The 21,955-nt window shown below is 38.1% G+C and overlaps 1 protein-coding gene across 1 annotated transcript; it reads right to left on the bottom strand.

Moving 5' to 3' along the window:
• Positions 1 to 852: 852 nt before the first annotated feature.
• Positions 853 to 15,858, bottom strand: UBE2B (ubiquitin conjugating enzyme E2 B). The gene is made up of 6 exons (XM_027849089.1): positions 15,752 to 15,858; positions 11,197 to 11,277; positions 9,528 to 9,553; positions 7,008 to 7,097; positions 6,503 to 6,591; positions 853 to 5,627 (listed from the first exon to the last, which is right to left on the bottom strand). The coding sequence occupies exons 1-6, from the start codon at positions 15,793 to 15,795 to the stop codon at positions 5,499 to 5,501; spliced, it is 459 nt and encodes a 152-aa protein (XP_027704890.1). The 5' UTR covers positions 15,796 to 15,858; the 3' UTR covers positions 853 to 5,498.
• Between the last annotated feature and the right edge of the window lie 6,097 nt (positions 15,859 to 21,955).

Raw genomic sequence — 21,955 nt, 5'->3', positions numbered from 1 at the left:
GGAATTCTAAGTTCAGGGATTAGTAAATTGGTCACATTGGCTGAAATGTAGTAAGGCCAGAGGCATGAAACAAATCTGAAAAGATCGTCTGGAGTGACAATGAAAGATTTTAGATGCCAACCTGGAGAAGCTGTATTTTATCATAGAAACAAAAGGAAGCTATTGAAGTCTTGAGCAGAGTAGAGTGACATGATCAGATATTTTTGGCAGCTGTGTGGAATATGTGCTGAAAGCCAGCTACTGCTAGCCTGAGAAAGAAATGATGAAGATTTGAAAAGTAACGTAAGGCCTTGAGTGCAGAGAGAAGGGGACAGGTGAAAGAGCTATAGAAGTAGAATCTGTAAGATAATGGGAACTGATTATATATGGGATGATTAGGGAGAGGGGAGGGTTAAGGATGCTGTTGCCAATTTGTGAGTGACTAGAAGGATGGTGGTACCTTGATAGAAATAATAAAGTTTGAGTGTTGATAGTTCCATTTTGGCCACATTGAGCTTGAGATGTCTATTAAACATTGAGGTGGAGATGTACAGAAAGCAGTTGGTGATGTAGGAGAGATTAAGGAAAGGTTGTCCTGGAAGTCATATGCATAGAAAGATAATTGAACTCAGGGTAGTAGTTGAGATCACCATTAGAGGTATAAGGAGAAAAGAGGGCTCAGAGTCAGTCTTGGGACCAGCCATGGTTTATGATGAAACTGAGGTGTGATTGGCAGGAAGGAAAACCAGAAGAAAGTATTGTTTGGGACTCCAAAGAAAGAAAATACCCAGGAAGAGGCAGTTTGAGTCAAATATCAAAAGCTAGAGAGGTCAAGAGAAAAACAAAAGGCTACCATATTAAGCAACTAAGAAATCATTGATAAGCACAAAGCAGTTTTGATTCATTTTCATACAGGTACATTCCTTCTTCCTCTCATACCAATTAGAGCTACAGAATGATAGAAGTGGAAGAAACCTTAGAATACAATTCTCTTACGCAGATAACAAGTTCCTCGAAAAGTCATTATTCAGCCTCTTCGTTTCTCCATCTTCTCTTCTAGGCTTCAGGTCATTTTCACTGTTCATCATTAAATTAGACTTCTGTGAGGACCTTTTATTTCTTTTTGGTTTTTCAATTAACAAAAATATTTTCTCTCTCTCTTACTTTCCTCTACCACATTGGAAAAAACAACTTTTTGTAACAACTATGCAAACAAGCAAAACTAATTCCAGCATTGACCAAACCAAAAAAATATGTCCCAGTCCTGGAATCACATCTGTTTGGGGGTGGGTAGTATGTTTCACTACAGATCCTCTGCCATTGTGGTTAGTCATTGTGATGATCAGAGTTCTTGAGTCTTCCGAAGTTGTTGGCCTTTACGATGTTGTTACTGCAAAAATTGTTCTACTGGTTTAGCTTACTTTACTGCAGGAGGTTCATACAAGTCCTTACAAGTTTCTCTGAAATCATACCCTTGATCATTTCTTATAATAGTATTCCATTACATTCACATTCTATAATTTATTTAGCCACTCCCCAACTGATGGGCACTGGCTTTTATTTTCAGTCAAAAAAAGAGCTGCTTCTGTGGAGACTTTTCCACCTATATTTTGAATAAATACAATTTTGTGAAATAACTGATACATTAAAGACTTCCCTAACAAGTTTGTCCAAAAGGGAAACTGCTTAATAATTCCCATACCTACCTTTAAAAAAGGACTTGTAAAAGAATTTCACAAACTTGTAGAATATACCAGAAAATTTTGTTAGCAACTAAAAAGGTTCTGAGTGATAAACTTACCTAATTCCTTTCCTTGAAAGATATAGGAAACTCAGATTTTTCCCCAAGTAAATTGTTTCTAATATGCTTGCTGTCTACCACATGGCCCTAGAACAACTGGGGAGCAAATGACTGCAAATTCTTTCCCCGAAGACTACAACAGGTTGGTTCTTTCCACAGAAGAGATTCAAGTGGCTTCTCTTGCCAGTTTTCCATTTGATAAAAAAAAAAGTATGCCAGTTTAGGACAATTTATTTACCTTTAATAGCTTTCTAGCTACTGACTTTACTCCTCTATTATTTGCATAAATATTCCCCTACATAAGCAAGGCTCCATTGCTATTGCTGACTGCAAGCTGATGGGCTCAAAATAGTCATTAGTACTCTGCAATTCATGTCTCACTACCATGAGCTATTAGTAATCCATTTGTGAAGCACTATCTTCGTAGTGCTAGGAAGCTCAGGATCATTTCTGAGATGGCACTAAGCTTAACAGTTTGAGAAAAGACTGCTTATCCTGAAGAACAAATGTTACTAATCATTGCAGCAATGTATATGCTGGAGTGAAGAAACCTGGGGTTTAAGACCTGCCTCCAACTCACTAAGCCCTGAGCCCATTTTCTCAACTGTAAGGATATTTACACTAGCATTACCTATCTCAGTTTTCTGTACTTGTTAAAACATTAAGCTGCTACAGAAATGGGATTTTACTGACCCCACTCTTGCTAAAAGGAAGATTTTCAGAGCTATCCTAGGGAAATTATTCATCTGGTCTTAAATACACTCTTTACTATTCTTTATTGGGTTCTTTTCCCCCAATCACTGAATGTTATTTCTCAAAAATTTGTTTGGCTCTACAATAAGGCTGAAACAGAACTATTTACAGGGAAGAGGATAGTATGGTTGATTAGAAAGGGCCCCTAACTGGGGAGTCTGGCGGTCTGGGTGTTAAGTTGTGGCTGCACTGCCTAATAACCATGTAATCATGGTCATTAACTTCTTTGCATGCCAGTATTCTCTCACAAGGACATTGTGAGGAAATCTGTGTAAAGTGCCACAGAATTAACATTAATGGAATCAAATGAACCAAGTAACTTAACTGGTTATCAGACAGCATTAGAGCTGGAAAGGACCTGAAAGATCATCTTAGTAAATCTCATTTTTCAGATGAGAAAAGTCAGTTAGAAATTCTCATCTCCCAACTCATTCCAGGATACTTTCCACTTTCCATCACACTGTATGTACTATTTTCTGTCTGCTTCTCTCTAAATTATCATTGAGATTAAGAGCGTTTAGCCTATTCTGGCCTCTAGAAAACAGGGCTTATATCTTTCAAAGCCTACCTACATGGCAATATGGCATAATGGATCAAGAGATGGCCTTTGAGACAGAAGGTTCCAGACCCACCTCTGACAAATACTGTGTGACCCCAGGTAGGTCACTGAGCCTCTCAATACTGTCTACAGTTATGACTAAGGTGCAGGAAAGATGCTGACTTGCATTGGTATATGTAATTTCCTTTGCTAGGCACTCCCTACACCAGTAGGGAGCCCCTAGACTCCACAAGCATTTATGCTAAACATTTTTCAACTCTCCAGCTTATAATCTTGAGGGCAGTCTTATTTTTCTTTGGTCTACATCTTTAATCTAGTTAACATAATGCTACAAACACCCTATGATCATTAAGATATGAAATACAAATAACGCAAAGCTTATTTCATGAATCTGCAAAAATGTATAAAGACAGAAGTCAAGAGATAGCCTCAATTTGCTTTTCACTGTATTCACAAGTGTCTCTGAAGTTTTCCCACAAAATAATTCTATTCAACAACAAACAACAAAATTATAGAGCTCAATTTCTGAAGGTTTAGATTGAACAGTTTAAACTTACAATTTTCCATCAATTCTGACATGCTGTGGGTTTCAACTAGGAAAGGAAGATAGGTCATATGAGGATTAAACTGATTTGGAGAGATTATCCAATGGTAGCTTTTTTTTTTTTTGATTATCCAATAGTATTCATGAACATGTCAAAATGTTCACCTCTCTACTGTCACAAACTACAAGATGTTCATTCTTTCAAATTACATATATTCAGAAAGTACACATTTAGTAATTCTAAAAGCATCAGCCACTTATATCAAAGCACCTCTAAATAAAGTCTCTTATTGATGCTACTATCAGTATTTTCATCAGTGAATAGTTTCCAACCAGCAGTTTGTAAAACTCAAACATTTCCCCCTTTAAATTATACCACATGGTTTCAGCAATACGCGAATTAATCCTTAAAGGGAAATGCCAGGAGTTATTTCTCCTACTATTACAATTTCTTTATAGAGTTCATTCTGGGTGCTACATCATCTGTCCAGCTCCTATCAGTGAGGGAGCTGTTGTTTCCCTCTGAATGTGTGCCACTGCAATAAGGCGGCATATGCACTCCTCAAGTGACCTGCATGGATATGATGAAAAACACACTTAAGGTTATTGCCACAGATGCTTATAATCACAGACCTACCATAAAAACCAGGCAACTAATTTTCAATGTCCTATTTTTGGGGAGATGGACAGGAAATAAGAACTCTCAAGTTCATCATATGGAAAGCTGTTTCCCCTTTATTCTTAAACATCTTAGCATTAGCTTTCTGAAGCATTGTTGCCTTGTAATGACCCTGCAAACTTCATGTACAATTAGCTTTTGTACAATTTGAGGGATTTTTTTTTTCCCCATGAGAGCAATTTATAAGACTCTGAAGTATGTATGGTTCTGGAGGAGAAAGAAATGTAGGTCTACATTAAAGGCTGGCATTAAACAGGCTAAATAATAATTCCTTTCCAAAACTTTGCCTTGATGAAAGAAAAAATCTGGTTCTTGATTTATCATTCTACTAGGAAGTAAATTCATAATTTTTAAAAAATTCATGCCAACAGTTTCAATTTCCCACCAAAATGAATAATTAGTAAGATCAAGAGTATACCAAATCTCCTAGAATAATTAGTGAAATGACCAAGAGAGACAAGTGATCCTTCAATAATTAAGCATCATAATGAAACCAAATAGCTCTGTATAGTAATTACTCTATTAAGAGTAATTAATATGCATATTCAGAACTGGTGTATGAAATTACTATGGATATTCAGTTAAGAAGCACACATTTGATTTATATTTCCTGACAAACTACTGAGAGAATGTTATTATTCCCCTGAAATTGGAGAGATAAAACAAATATAAATGACTGGAGAGATATACTTATGTATCAATCCCTCCTAGTCAGATAAGGAAATAAGTGACAAAGTCTCTTGCACTGAAGTTATGTATTTAACAGTTTTACATGTAATATTTATATATAAAAAACTTTTAAGTGCTTTTCTCCAATTTAAAAATCTAAAGAATTCAAAAATAAGGCATTCAATATTTGAAAAAAGTACAGATTTACAAAATGTGTATATTCTGTCATGAAAACTTCACACCAACATTATACACTTGGAAAAAAAATACAAACAGGATATATTACAAATTTATGTAGCAATAACTTAGTTCATACCATGCAATAAAAAGTACATTAATCAAGATACACAAGCTTTTAAAGGTTCTAAACTGAAGGGCTTTTTTTTCTTTTTTGCAGACACATTAGGTATGCAAATCCTTAAAACCTGTGGCACTTAAAATTTCTGGTAGCCTTTCTACTGAGAGGTAAATTATACACAACAATGATGATGAGGATGAACACAGCAGTTGTCTATTATGAATCATTCCAGCTTTGTTCAACAATAGCTGAAACTCTTTTCTCATATTCTCGTTTGTTTTCCTGATAAAGCTGCGCTGCCTGGCTATTGGCAGGACTGTTGGGATTAGGTTCATCCAGCAGAGACTGAAAGAGAGAAGAGAGGAAAAGCGTACATATTTAATACTTGAAACACAGTACATGACAAGGATACAAACAACAGAAATCCTTCAGGAGGAGTAATTATCGATATTAATGCAAGTTTTAGCTACCAAGCTACTTGACTCTAATAATGATAGTATCCTGACAATGAACTTAACTTCAAAAGCAAATAACTACCAACTATCTTATGAGATTACATTTCAAAGACAATCAGAAAAGAACAGCATTCTCCAGAAACCGAGAGACAGTAAGCTAATTTGGCTGTTAAATATATGGTTATAATTTAGCAACCGGCATTGTAAAGGCTCAGTCCAAAAGGTGTTACTTTTCAAACATTTAGCAGTGAATCTTTTCAATTTCCTTCATATTCCAAAATGTATAGAACTGGTGAGGAAATAAAGTAGGTAAGGAGAAAACAATGCTAGAAATAAGTGTGTGTATGTGTATGTGTTGGAGAGGGAGAAGTAGGAGGGAGCTTCAAAGGGTATATTAAAAACCAAAGAACCACTACCATGTGCACACTACCCTCCCTCTATCACTTCCCCCTCTCCCCGACCCCCCAAATTAATTCCTGTCATTCTATTTCACTGACTTCCAATTATTATCTACCATGCTGCTTTGGTATCTAAGTTTCACTTAAGGGTGGGGAGGAAACTACAGTTTACCTATTAGGCAAATTTAATGTTGCTTTGCTCATATACTATCATCCCAAGATTCTTACTCTAGCGCCCCTTAAATAAATAGAAGTCTACATTCTTCTAATCAACAAGAATATCCTTTCTGGGATTCTTCACCAAGATTTCCTAACCATAAGAAAACCTGATTTACACTATTTCTAGCAAGAAAGACAAAGAATTTACCTGAATTGATGTTAAAATAGAGGACACATCATACGTTGGACTCCAACGATTCTGGAGGATATCTAAACATATGCTACCATCGGCATAGACTGCAAATATAATATTGAAGTCAGTAACAGTTTACTTTGTTATAATTCAAGAGTTCCCAGAAATCTTTCCCACACAGAATAAAGCTCTGTGAAGCCCTCCCAACAATTTTCCAAAACTTCTCTGCTCCACAGGAATATAACTTTCAAAAATAATGCCACCAGGAAGAAGGGTTATTCTAATTAGATGTCAACAGGAGGGTTCGACTAGATAACTTTTAAGGCACCATCCATCTCTAAGTCCATGATCCTGTGATCATTAAAATTGTGTTAGTATTTCAAACTATGGAGATGGAGATAAAAAGACCATGGCAGAAAATAGCTAATAGCACTAAAGGTGCTCCTTTGTGAAATGTGACAATTCAAAGGGCTTAAATACACCCTCTTCAGTATTTGCAATATCCAATATAGTCACTTACCATTTGGATGAAACATCTTTGATAAGAACCTAACAGTGGGAGGTTTATTCGGATACTCTTCTGAGAATTCTATTACTAGTTTAAAGGTACCTGAGACAGAAGAAAACAAAGCCAATAAAACAATTAGGACAAGTATGAGCAATCATCTGGCACCTTTTAATTACCATACAAACATAAATGCCCTATTTTAGTTCTATACTTAAAAGGTGGTATCATCTATTAGTACCCTTACTCATGGACACATTATATGCCTGTGATGAGATTCTGAAATTGGAATGAGTTAGGATTGCCAACATAGACTCATTTACCTATATTCCCCTTTATTATTCATTTAGAATAGTTGTTTTAAGCATAAGTAGGTAAAATGTCCCTCTTGTTGAGGTAGGCAGCGTGATATAGTGGAAAAAGCAATGGATTTGAAGTCAGATAGCCTGGTTTACTTATTATCTGTGTGACCTTGGGCAAGACTCTTTATTTCTATGGGCCTCAGTTTCCTCATCTTTAAAATGAAGAGACTGAACTTAGATCGATGATCTCTAAGGTTCCTTGTAGCTCTAAATCTATGATCCTAACTAATGGCTGTATTTTTTAAGAAGGCAAAATGGTGGTAGAAGGGAACTGTTTAGCTGCTCTTTCACCTCACTGAAAGTACTTAGTTGGAATGTTACTATTAAGTATACAAAGTCACACATCAAAGTACATAAGAGAAGGGAATATTCTGCATTTGTCTCTGGATATCTTACAGAGGCAGCCTTGGCATAGTGGAAAGAGAGGCTGCCTCTGAGCCAGGAAGACCTAGGTTTAAGTCATACCTCTGAAACATATTGATTGGGTAACCCTATGGCAAGCAAGTTAGCTTTTTGGTGTTCTACAAAACTCTCTAAAATTAAGAGGGTGGTAGTTGGCATCGGTAGAGGAAGTTCCTTTTGTATTCCTAGAAACTAGAACAATGCTTTGTAAATAATGAGCAATTTTAAAATATCTGTTAAAGTAAATTCAACTTCACAAAATTAAAAGTCATTTTTTAACCACAGAAAATACTACCCAAATAACCACACCTAAAACTCTCCAATCTACGAACATTTATCTGCTTTATTAGAGGGCATCCAATAAACTGGGAAATATTCCATAAAGTAAAAATCAACAAACTTTTAGTCCAGCTTTCGTTGCCAAGGTCTAATGGACAAGCTTCAAGCTTCTTTCCTTATCTCTACTACTCAAAATACATACTCACAGAGAACACAAATACCTCACACCTATTTCTCAGGCTTATTCAAAAGTCAAATGAAATTTGGTTTTAATCTACCCTGACATTAGAGGCTCTTATTTAGAAAAGATTTTATGAAGTCTTTACTAGATTAAAATACTGGAAATTATACCATATTTAACAGCATGGGATTTCCTTGTCTGTTTATAATCTGGGATTTTTCTACATGCATAAGTCACATCCAAAAATCAATCACTTCAAATCTGCATCCAATAGGGTTGGCAATTTAAACAATATGAAGAAAATAAGTTTTATAAAGACAGGTATTTCAGATCCATGACTGCTCACTGAAGAAAAAATACTGTCTTATTAAAAGACTACACACTTTTGATTGAGAAACTGCATGACTTGGTTGATAGAGGGCCATCTTTGGAGTCAAGAAGAACTGGGTTCAGATTCTGCTTTTGATTCATATTTGCTGTGCAACCACTGGCAATAGTCACTTAACCCCTCACCAAATCCAGGCGACTCCACAAGTTACAAACAGCTGTTGATCTGCAACTGTGGAAGGAGTTTCTACAAAGTAGAGTTCATGACACTGATGAAATCACACATCCAGATCAAGACAATGTATTTAAAAATTCTGATTGATGAATATTAAAAACTTGATCATTTTAAATAATTCGACTTAAGAAAAGATGTCATTTTTAGGACAATCCCAAGAACTGGCTTTAAAAAAAATCAATTCAATGAGTTCAATTAAACAGTTATCAGTTAGTTTTGCATTACTCTGCTTCTCTATGAAAATAATCCAATGTGTGTACAAAAGAGAATACAAAATATTTACCATCACTTAGGAGTGGGGAAAGTCTAGTGGTGTTGTAAACTATTCTACATGAAGCTATTGGCAGCAATGTTTAAAAACAACTCCTGTTGAACACTATGCCAACATGGTCACAGCAGGCTAAAAGCATGACGAACCTCCTGGTGTTTACCTCATGGACATCTCTAGTACGTTACAAACCATCTAAATATAAACTATTCTCAACATGGTTCCTGTCTCTAAGTTTACTGTCCAATATCCAACTGCCCTAGCAATAAACTAGGGCACTGAAGTTTATTCAAGCTCCAGAAGAGAAAGTCCTTTGTGAGCTGTCAATTCCCAATAGCCTACAATTTTTTGTCTACTTTCAAACTGGCTTGCAACAACAGGAAAAGGTTTTAAGCAGAAGGTATTAATATGCCAACTTGCTACTTAAAAGCATCCTCTTCATGTAGGAGATAGCAAAGAAATGTTCACCAGGAACACTTACCATCCTCAAAGGGTGTGCCTTCTGGCCTAAAAGATTAAAAAAAAAAATTCAATTAGCATATGCCCTTCAATACACTCTTGTAAGATGGGGACCAAAACACTTTAAGACAATTTAGAATGACCCTGAGCCAATTTATCCTGATTTCTAGAAGATTTAATATCTTCTAGCATTAGTGCAGCTAGGTGGAGAAATGGATAGAAGTGTGGGCCTGGAGTCTCATCTTCCACAGTTTAAATCTGGCCTCAGACATTTAACAGCCCAGTGACCTTGGACAAGTCACTTAACCCTGCTTGCTTCAGTTTCCTCATCTGTAAAATGGACTGAAAAAGAAAATGGCAATCCACTTCAGTATCTTTGCCAAGAATGCCCCAAATGGGGTCATGAAGAGTTGGTCACAAATGAACAACATCAAAGCACCAGTCTTGTGAGAAATGGGGCTAAGCTCGGTGTGGATGTTATCACAGGTAAGCTATTCATTCTACCAACTGCCGTTCTTCTCTTGCCCCAAATCTCTTCCCTTCTTCTCATACCAATTCTACCTTTCCCAAGAGGTTTAAATACACAATATGTACAGAGTACATTAAGCATTTTAATACAAATAATTACTATGGCAGGTTAAACGTAGGTTTATTCTTTCTTCACTCTGAGATTATTCTCACTTATCTATTGAAAACAATCTGATTTTTAAAAATTTGCTCTGGAGCAAAGAGAACTTTTTTTGGGATCTTATTTTAAAAATAATTATTAAAAAGTAAACCCTTTTTAAAAGATCAAAAGGATCACTTCATAATAATTTGAATTTAAAGCTGCTGGTGTCTACAACCACAACAAAACCCTAGGAAGAAAAGAAATGGAATAAAGAATGAAAATAAACAAAATACAAAAGGCATAATGGAATTTTAAATGTAAAGAGAAAAAAAATCAAGTTTACATTTTAACACGTGGTTACTGAAGTCAAGAACTCACTTTCCACTTTTATTTACATAGGCCCATAGAGTATTTGCATTTACTATACTGCCACATTAAGTGGTACTTTTTCTCCCACAGTAAGACTGAAATGCATTCTGTGTTGTGCCTGTACCCAGACTGGCTTGACACAGAAGACTATCAGTTTTTCCTTTACCATTCTACTGAACAAATAACTTTAACTAGCATGGTCTTACAAGGAAATAAAAGCATAATTAAATTTATGTAAAAGACCAAAAGCACAAGTGAAATAGTTCTTATAATCCCACTATAAAAATTCGAGTAGAAACTTCTTAACTTCCAGTTCTAGACTTGGAGGATTTCAACTTCTTTCAAGAGAACTGAACTTTTAATACTACAAAAAATACATCATTTCACTCATGTAGGTATTTCCTCAACAGATGCAGATCACAATTTTTCCATACCTTACTGGTCTTTATGGTTTAAAAAAAAAAAAAAATCAAGTGGTAACCAACATTCTGGTGATTGATTCCTCTGCACTTAGCTAGGTCCTTGTACCACCAACAGAAGCTTTTTTAGTTTGATAGGACCTGTTTAGCTTGTATTTCATTAGTGTAGCTTTTTAGAGCTGAAGATGAACTCCCTGTATACAATGTGGTTTTACGGAGAACATTTGCCAAATATTTTACTTCAATGCTCAAAGGATGATGAGGCCTATCATTTGTTATGACTTGCTACTTACCCAAATATAACTGCATTCCACTGCATGATGTTGTTTTCAGATGGTGCGCCGCTGACACCCACAGGTGGGTCTTCTTGCAATCTAAGAATTAAAGAAATACAAGCAAAAAAGTTGACTATGAAACCCAATGAGAAAGCCCACTGAAGCACACAGGATCACTGTTCCATATAGTCTTCTAGAAACTCTAATCAATTTATGTTATTTTAAACTAGATGTATTTCCATGTCTTTGCTGAAAGGACAAGGGTCCTTCTCAACTCTTGAATGAAAAAATCTAGAGGTACCTAAACCTTGCTGCCTTTAAAAAGCTACACAGCACTCCAGGTTCTCCAGAATTTTACAGGATTTAGGATCAATGATTTTCCCCTAGGTTACGTAAGATGGTGTTCCTTACCATGTAGCATTAACTGAATAGCTCAACTGCCAAGATAATTCTGATCACTCGACCATATTATTTAGGGCTAGAAGGGACTGGCTTTAGAAGTCTTCCCTTCAAATGATGGTGAGGAAACTGAGGCCCGGAGAATTAAATATCTTGCCCAAGATCACAAAAAAGCTGTGAGCAAAGCAGATATTCAAATCCAGTACTCCTTCCATTACACCACCTTATTTTCATCGTCCCTGCATTTTTAATACATTTTCATCCTGACCCTTGCTACTTTACAACATGGAGGACAGAATGTAATTACAATTACAAAATAGCCCAACTATGCCTACTGAAGGCAGCTAGGTAGCACAATGGAGTATGGAAGACTTGAATTCAATATTCAGCCTCAGATACTTACTAGCCTCGACCCTGGGCAAGTCACTTAATGTCTGGTATATCTCTATTTCCTCAACTGTAAAATAATGATAACATTTACTTCCCAGGGTTGTTGTGAGGATCAAATATTTGGAAAATGTTTAGCATAATGCCTGGCACAAGTATAAAGAAAAGCTACTTATTATTAGTAGTAGCAATAATAGTAGTATACCAATCTACTAATAAATAAACATCTTATTTTTATTCAGTTTATTTCAGGAGAAGGAAATATCAATTTACTTGGGATTATATTGGAAATTAGGGTCATCTAATTCTGAGGCATCAAATGTGCTACCCACAACACTCCCCAGCTGGATCCAGATTAAAATGTAATTGGGAATTATTTAACAAAATAAATGAAAATAAAATAAAACATAGACAATATTACATTTTAAAACTAAGTAGATATGCAGCCCACAGGGAACCTTCCAAATCTATGGACTGGTAAGTCCCCTTTCCATTTAAGTTCGACATCATTGATCTAGTCCAAGCTCCTCACTTCACAGATAAGGAAGCTGAAGCTCAGAAAGGTTGGGTGACGAAGACTATAATCATACACAGGTTGTAAGCAGAAACTTCTTTCCATTACACTCTAAATGGTGTGCTTAGTTAAGATATAATGAAGGTGGGAAAGCATATAGGAATAACTTCCAAAAAGCAGCTAGGTCCCTTTTATTGTCATTTACCTCTTCTTCAAGCTCCAGATTCAACAATTATAAAAGCTGTATCTTAAAAGGCAGTGACAAAACACCAGGAGTCTGGAGAGTGACAATGTGTCAGGGCTAGACTAACAACCAGACATATAACCTTCCTCAGGGTCAAGTTCACTCAGCATTCAACTGTGCCTCGGATTATAAACTCTCAAGGTTTATTGGCTGCCAGATTCCTAAACTTAATTAGGCAGGAACCAGACCGAGGTTGCAAGTACAAGAAATCCATGTAACTACATTAGAAGAAAGGATAATGATGCTTTTTCTCCAAGTACAGTACCACCAAATGATACATTACCTCTCAAAATTTTATCTCAGTTTTCATAACTGAAAGGCTATTTTGTACATAATGGTACAGGACAGAGTCGTAAATAGTAAATACTCGTCTCTTATACTAGTGATGACTTTGTGACCACTATGATTCTAAACAAGACTGCTACACAAAAATGACAATAAATAGAATGGCTGATATTCATTGGGCTTTATGAATTACTCATCAGTTCATATACATGTATATCATTTGATCCCTTAAAAGTACTGGGCATGTGAAGTAATACAACTACCATTATTTTATAATTAGTAGACAGGGAAACTGAGGCCCAAAGAAATTAAATACCTTACCTAAGGTCAAGCAGTTAATTAATTAGGTGGCTGAGTCTAGTAAAAGGGTTCTAAACAGCCAGTGTTTAAAGTGTATATTCAACTGCTCAGCAAGGTGTGGCAAGTCTTTTATAAGAGTGAGGTTCCGGAAGAAGCAAGTCAAAGTTCAGAACAATGAAGGTACCCCGGGATATCAATGTCTGTGAACAACAGTGACCAATGGACAACAAGGACAATGCAATTTACAGGAAGCTGAAGTTCCATATGCAAGTAGTGCATATTTATTTCCCTTTTATAATTGACCCCAGCAATTCACTACCCTCCCCTCAGGGATAAACATCACAGCCTCTTAAGCACGTTCAGTAGATTGTCAACAAGCAAAGTGGCAGGACTGATATATCTTCCATAATGGCCACAACTTCTTGTTAATTAACCCCAGCATACTTCTAAAGGTCCAGAAACTTTTTAGCATTTAGAAATGTAGTACATAAAAAGTTGTGTTGCCAGAATTAAGCTGTATCCAAAGCAAAATTTAAGAAATAAAATGAACTGTACTTGGAACCCAAATTGGAAACCTATTACTTGGGTAATTCTCAGAAAAACCAACCAATGAAATATCTAGCCATAAAATAGTGTTTTAAAGATGTTTTTAAAAAAAATCAAAAGCTGAGTACATTATACATGTGACCCTCCTAATTTTTCTAGAAAGTGCTTCAAGTGTGTTACCTTCCAATAACTGGAAAAAGACAACTAGGATATAAAGTTAACCTTTGTCTCTTATTCAGGTAACCTTCTTTTAAAGGCTTCAATACAGACCTATGAAGTTATAAAGTTTTACATGCAAAATATTGTAAACTATTCAATACTTTGCACATAAGTATTTTATCTTGATACTGAATTTTTTTTTTTTTGGTAAACGGGTTCAAGTACATTGCATTTAAGCAGAATTATACCATTTTCCCCTGGGGAAAAGGCACCCACAACAGCTCAGTCTGAATTAAGAGGTAGTATACTTAAGGAAAAAGATCTCTCAAGCACCTCACCTGAGAACTTAAAAGGGTGTGGTGAAAGCACTCTAATTTTTAAGTAACTAAAAACTTTGTGGCAAACAAGCAGGTTTCCCCAGAACAAAGTCATCCCAAACACTTCTCTTTAAGCAAAAAAAAAAAAAAAAAAAAAATTTTGAGGAAAGATAGGTTCAGTAATAAATTTCCTCACTATTTTATATTCCCACGTATCTTCCAAGTTTTTGTAAAGGTAAGTAAATCACTTCTAAAAAAAACATCTACTTTGTCAAAATCCCATCCTTCTCAACAGATAAAAATCCTAAAATCAAATCTAAATGCACCACAGGAAACCCAGGTGCTCGTCTTATCACTTTCAGTACTGGCAAGAAAGCCATTTCTTCAAACCTTAAAAGTTACTAGTTCAAAGAATTATCCAACATGTCTCCTGGTAACGAAAAAGGATACCTGGAAAGAATGAGTTGATCCCCACCAGACCCCTAACTAGCTCTTACAAGGACTGGAACCAGAGATTTGGGTAGGCTCAGCACCCGGCAAGGTTGTTTTTGTTTTTGCTTTTTTTCCCGGGGGGGGAGTTGGGGGGGGGAAGAGGGAGAAGGGAGAAAGGGAAGGGAGGGGAGGAGAGGGAGAGGCTTAGTCTCCAGCTTCCACCAAATTCACCACTCTCACGGAAGGGACAGGGGTTACTCAAGGCCAGCCCCAACCCCGGAAAAGGGGTGTCGGATTCAATTAGAAAAACACAGAATTAAGATTCCCGTTGGGGGAAGGGGAGCATCCTCCAGTGAAAAGGACACCCCGCTAGGGCATACAAATATAAACGAAACAGAGGATTGAGGGGGGGAAAGGAAGAGAAATACCCCCCTCTTCTCCAAACCTGGGGGTGTCGCCCGACATTCGCCTCATTAAAATAACAAATGAAACCCAGGAAGGCAAAGAAATCAGCTCCTTCCCCTCCCTCCCTCCAAACATGGGGGTGTCCGATCGCCTTCCTCTATCACAAAAACAAACCAGGCTGAGACAAGCCCTCCGTTCCCCAAACACGGGGGTGTCGGACGCCCCCTTCTACTGATGGGGACGCGGAGCTGGGCGCAGCTGGCGGCCTGTGCAGTCCCCTACCCACACCCCCACCCCCGTTTTCACCTAGGAAAGGAAGAGAAAATTAGAATTCCCTTGGCCCGGAACTGAAGGTCGACAGAGTGCAGCGAGCTCCGGTCAGGAGCCGCCTCAAACCCGGGTCCTACCCCAGCCCTAACCCGGGATCTGAGACAGGCCAGGCCGCGTCGCGGAGCTAAAGGGAAGGTGCCCTGCGGCCTAGCCTCGCCGGGATTGGTCTCTAGTCTCCTCTTCTGCCCACAGGCTTCAGGGAAAGGAGGAAGACAGCCGGAAAATAGGACAGGGACATCTGCTAGGGGCAGTTACCGCTTGAAGTCCCGCATGAGCCTCCTCCTGGCCGGGGTCGACATTATCCCCCCTCTCCCCCGCGGTCTGTGTGAGAGAAAAGAGTCCCGAGCTTCCCACCCCCCACCCCCCCGCCGTAGCACTCAGGAGCACCGCCACCGCCAAAGCTTCACAAACAACCTGCAATGACTTCTTCTTCCGCTGCACAAAAGATCCCTCCGCCCTCCGCCTGTACCACTATGGCGACTTTGTAGGAGGGGGAGGAAAGGGAGGAGTCTGAAAGAATTCTAATCCTTCATCAGAAAAATATCGAGCTTTTGACTGTAGCACTATTTTTCAATGCAACACGCCTTATATTCGCCTGATTTCCATTGCATAGTGAATAACTGAAACCGTATCACAACCAACCCTCTGCTAGTTCCCCCTTGATACAATCTTAGACTCGCCCGAGTGGGGAGGAGTCGGAGATGCGGGAGGGGGTGATGCAGCCAGCTCCTGAGATTTCAGGCTGGAGGAAGGACAATGACGTCAGATCACGTGACTCTCGGTGGTGCTGTCAACAATTCAGATGGGGGGAGGGAACTAGACCACGTGGCCTTGTGACGCAGGCAGAACTGTTTGGGAGAAGGGACTGGAACCGTGAAGTTGCGAGGAGTTTGGCTAGTTCTCCTGGTGACGGAAGGATCTTCTCTTTAGGGCCTGATCTGTTTAGTCACCCCACCAGGAACCACGGCTGTTGTCTGCAGCCAGCCAGGAGATAGTAGGCAGGTCGGAACGAAGGCTTGCGTTTCTTTTTGCCTTCTTCCTTCAGGGCCTGGGGACTTCGTCGTCGCGGGCACTCCCTCTCCTGGCGCACATCGCAACCCTTCTTGTTCTTTGAGGGTCTTTGTGAGTTCTTGTGGTGGAGCAGCTCTCCGCCCTGTGGCCACCTTGGTGATCTAGACTCCAAACTTAGCTAGGTTGGTTAGTTTTCAGAAGATAGGCACAGGGGTCTTGTCTAAAATCTTTAAAATTGTGCCGCTATAATTTAAGGCTTAAATTCCTCCCCCCCCCAAAAAAACAGGCCAGAACAAAAACACTTCTCAGGCTGTTGAAAAGTTACTTCGAGGTATCGATGTAGGGCAGTAGTAGAGAGTTTTTATTGATGGGCAACAATGAATGGTGACCGCCTCCCCTCCCCTATACAGAGGAATAAAAATGTCCGAATGTGTGTAGACATCTCCTGTTCTAAGCTTCACTGAGGTTACTCTAGAGCTGGAAACCCCAGGAAGGGGGGTGTTGTGCGTGTGTTCAAAATTATATTAGAATTTCAGGCAAAATTATGCTGGAATTTAATTTTTTCTTGAATGAGCTGTATTTCATTTGAAGATTTGTATCAGAATTCGTGGATTTTGTCTGTAAGAAATCCTTGATTCTGCTTTGAAAAAAAAAGTCAGTACACAGCAGGTTGGATTTGATATAACGTTGGCCTTGTGTTTTTCATTTGTTTAAGAACTGTTTATTAATAAGTACTATGTGCAAGGCACATTCTAGGTGCTGGAAGAGATGCAAAGGTAACTAAGATCCCTGTGAGACAGAAAGATAATTATAATATGTGTCCCAGTGGAATTCTCAATCTATCAGGAGCCTGTAAATGATAAATGATATCAATACACCCAGAAATGTATTGTCATTTTGTAGAAAGAGATTTATGGTTTTAGCAAAGTGAAGGAAATTACCACCTGGCAAGTTCAGTGATGAGCATATTCTCTGGATTCTTTGGAGAATGTATAAAAAGTGAGACTGAGATGCTGAGCTGATATCACCTCACCAGTTCTACTGAAAGAAAATAAAAACCTTAAAGATCGTGTGGTATACTCTAATAAATCAAGAGCTATGGTAACATTATAACAAATCATTGCCCAAGCCATTGAGGCTGTTACTCTTCCTTAAAAGTGCTTTCAGTAAATTGGTGATCACCCTCTTGATTCTTGCTATAGTGTTCTTAATATATGTTGTTATGCATTTTGTAATAATTATCCTTTATATTTAAATCACTAACAATTCAGGGCTGGTGAGGATACAAGGTATAGATGACACACAGAGTTTACCTTATAATGAATACATGACTTTTGAAAGACACTTTGTAAGGAAAGTTAAGATCCAATTTTCACTTACTTGTGCCCCAAGCCTGGAAAGCTCTCCCTTCTTATCTCCATCTATTAGCTTCACAGGCTTTCTTCAAGTCTCAGCTGAAATCCTACTTTCTGCAAGAAGCCTTCCTAGTGCTTCTTAATCTTAATATCTTCCCTCAGATTACCTCCAATTTATCCTGTCCATATCTTGTTTGCATGTGGTTATTTGCAAGTTTCCCCCATTAGACTATGAGCTCCTTAAGAGTAGAGGGGATTGTTGTTTTGTTTTGTTTTGCTTTCCTTTGTATCCCCAGTGCTTAGCACAGTTCCTAGCACAACGTTAAGTGTTTAATAAATTCTAGTTGACTGACTACTGAATACAGAATAATTTCAAGATGTAAAAAGTGTTACTAACTGGGAGGATTAGAAAAGGCCTTATGTATGAGATGGCACCTGAGCTTGCTTTGAAGGAAGCTAGTCTCTGAGGCAGAGATATTGAGGAAGTGCCTTTTAGAAATTAGATGACCAGTTGTGCAAAGGGATGGAGATAAGAGTTGGAATATTAGATTCAGTTGCTAGCAGGTCAGTTTGATTGGATTGGAGAGGGTACTAAGGGGGATAAGATGAAAGAAAACTAGAAATGTAAATGGAAGCCACATTGCAGAGGGCTACAAATGCCAAACTAATGATTTTGCATTTTATCCTGGAGACAAAGATGCATTTAAGATTTTTTTAGTAAGGGGTTGACAAATTCAGAGATGAGTATTAGGAATGTGAATTTGGCAGCCGTATTGAGAATGGATTGAAGAAGGGAGAGGTTGAAAGTATTGGGATACCATTAAAGAAGCTATTACAATAATCCAAACAGAAAGTGATGAGGGTTTGAACTAGGGCAGAGGCTGTATGAGTCAAGGGAAGAGGATGGATATGAGAGAGTTGGGGAAGTAGGAATGACAAGACTTAGCAATTAATTGGATATGAGGATTAAGGGAGAAGAGTTGAGGACAACCTCCAGATTGTGAACCAGAGTGACTGTAAAAATAGTAGTGCTATCAGTAGAAACAGAGAAATTGAGGCATCGTGTTATAGTTAAAAGAGTTCTAGGTTTGGAATCAGATGAGGGTATGGATTTGGACAAGACATTAACCTCTCTGTGCCTTATTTTCCACACTTGCAAAAAAAAAAAAAAAAAGAGCAAAATGCAGCCCTATAGACACCATGAGAAAGATTTCCCATGCATGAGTTAAGATCATAGTAAATTCCTTGAGATAGATGTAATGGGGGGGAAAAACTTTGTTCAAACATCCTCTAATTATTAGTATGCTGAGTCATAAAGTGAGGCATAAAACATGTTTGCCATTGTGTATGCCATTGCTATGGACCATGCCTCCCATAGACTCCACATAGAAGAAGGGACTGTTTATATGTAAGGTCTTTCAGATGTTCCTATTTATAGACAACACAGTGCTGATTATATCAAGCCCTATAATACTACTGAGTCTCCTTGATGAGATCCACAGCTACTCAAAAGAATTCAGCCTGTGTTAAGACATTTAAGACGCAGAAGCTAGGATCAAGGATAAAGCAGGCATGAGAGGAATAGCAGCAGCTGTCCAAGGATGAGACTTTGTATTCTTCATAGTTATAGCTTATCTATAGATCAGGCCTTACCATATACAAGTGGAAACAAAAAGAATCTCAGAGCAGAGACATAGATAGCATTCCCTTTGGGAGAAACTATGTTCTCCAGAAGGCAACAAGGCTGCCAAATCTGTAGCCGGCAAAATCCCATGGCAAACTGAGCTCAGAATAGAAGCAATGTAAGAAGACTAGGGCAGCAGAGGAGTCTGTTACCCAGCACTTGGACCAGGCTTATGCAGAACTGTGTTCAAGATATAATGAATATGATCACCCTCACATTTTAAATATGTTATAAATGTTCTGTAATAACTATTAAAATCACGAATAATTCAACAAACATTTATTAAGGGCCTGTATGAGCACTTGTATTAGATAGGGATTGGGGGGAATACAAAGTATAGATGAGGAAGGCAGAGCCAAGATGATGGAATAGTGGGAAGAAGTACAGTGAGCTTCCCCCCAAAATTCCTCCAAACATATAGAAAATGTACCATACTGAATACTGATGGGAAAATCCAAGGAAAAAAATCATAGTTACTAATTTTTCCAGCCCAGGTTGGCACAGAGAAACTGATAGGTCTGTAAACACTAGGAACGGGGTTTGGCCAGGAGCAAGTGGTCATCTGGAGCATTTAAGTACCCAGAGAGAGGCTGAGCATTAGGGCAAGAAGGGGTCTAGACTCATAATAGGCCACCAAAAGGGAGCTGGTGCCATCTGACAGCTATGTCACCCAATACCCATTTCTAGGTCACAGATCCAGAGTAGACTGACTTGTGTCTAGGGGTGGTGTTACAGGGCAGGTAGCAGCCAGTGTCTCTCGGTGCTGTACTAAGAAGTAAAGAAGCAAGCAAGAACTGTCTGTCAGGAGCAGAGCAGGGTTTTACTTCCAGCATCTAGTCCATTCTGCAGGGAAATAATCAGGGCAGGAATCCTCACTGAACCAGCAGAGCTTTCCAGCTGCCTGATAGGGAGTGAGTCCAGCAGCAGTCTGTTGCTGTTCAGACCCAGACACAAGTCAGGAACTTGCAGAGTTCAGACGGGAAGGGCAGTGATTAGAATTTGCCTCAGATCATACAACTTTGAGAGGAATGAAAGCTTGCAGTTTACCAATCTGAGCTGTCCCTGAGATCCTAAAATAAAACAATACTTGATACCTCCAATAAGCAGGACCATCCCTGACCTTCCTTCTAGAAGCACAGAGGCTAGCTCTAACATCAAGTCTGAAAGCAGGACGTAAGCTGAAAGACTGAACAAACAAAAAAGAACCCTACTATAAAAAGCTGTTATGGTGACAAAGACATTTGAGGCACAAACTCAGAAGGAGAGAATGGCTTCAAAACCTCTACAAGCAAATACTCAAAGAAATACATGGCCTGGGCACAAATTCAACTAGAATTCCTAGATGAGATGAAGCAAGCATTTTAAAAAGTTTAAAGTTTGTGTGTGTTCATGTACAAAAATATTTATAGCAGCTCTTTTTGTGGTGGCAAAGAATTGGAAATCAAGGGGATGCCCATCAATTGGGGAATGGCTGAACAAGTTGTGGTATATGAATGTAACAGAATACTATTGCTCCATAAGAAATGATAAGCAGGTGGACTTCAGAAAAACCTGGGAAGACTTACATGAACAGATGCTGAGTGAAGTGAGCAGAACCAGGAGAACATTGTACATAGTAACAGCAACATTGTGCAATGACCAACTTTGATAGCTCTTCTCAGCAATTCTAAAAAACTCAAGATGGAATATGCTGTCCACATCTAGAGAAAGAACTATGGAGTCTGAATGCAGATCGAAGCATACTATTTTCTTTTTTGTTTTTTTCTTTCTTGTGGTTTTTCCCTTCTGTTCTGATTCTTCTTTTACAACATGATTAATGTGGAAATATGTTTAATATGATTGTACATATATAGCCTTTATCAGATTGCATGCCATCTTTTATGTCTTAGGGAGGGGGGAAATTTTAGAACTCAAAATTTTATAAAAGTGAATGCTAAAAACAATAAATAAAAATTTAAAAAGAAAATATTAGCAAAATAAAAATACAATGAAACAAAAAATAAAAATATGTGTTTAGTAAATGAGAGGCCTAGAGGGGAAAAAAATTGGAAAAGAAATGAGAGGTGTTAAAGAAATAATTAGAAAGAGAATGAAGTTTGTTACAAGAGGTGCAAGACCTTGCTCAAGCAACAAATTCTCTGAAATTTAGAATGGACCAAATGGAAGCCAATAAGTCTATGCGATAATAAGAAATATTAAAACAAAGTATAAAGACCAAAAGATAGAAGAAAATATAAGTTTTCTCATGGTGAAAACAACTTGATCTAGAAAACATCAAAGAGAAAAAAATTTAAGTCATTGGACTATCTTAAAACCATGCCCGAAAAAGAGCTTAGATATCAATAAGGGTTTTGGGAAATCTTGGTTTTTAAAAATTTAGTTTTATCATCAGTTCTAAATTCTGTCCCT

The sequence above is a fragment of the Vombatus ursinus genome, unplaced genomic scaffold (genome assembly GCF_900497805.2).
Source record: "Vombatus ursinus unplaced genomic scaffold, bare-nosed wombat genome assembly UNPS02007284.1, whole genome shotgun sequence".
Classification (NCBI taxonomy): Eukaryota; Metazoa; Chordata; class Mammalia; order Diprotodontia; family Vombatidae; genus Vombatus; species Vombatus ursinus.
Note: the sequence above shows the minus strand (reverse complement) of the source record. Positions and strands in the feature narration are given on the sequence as shown.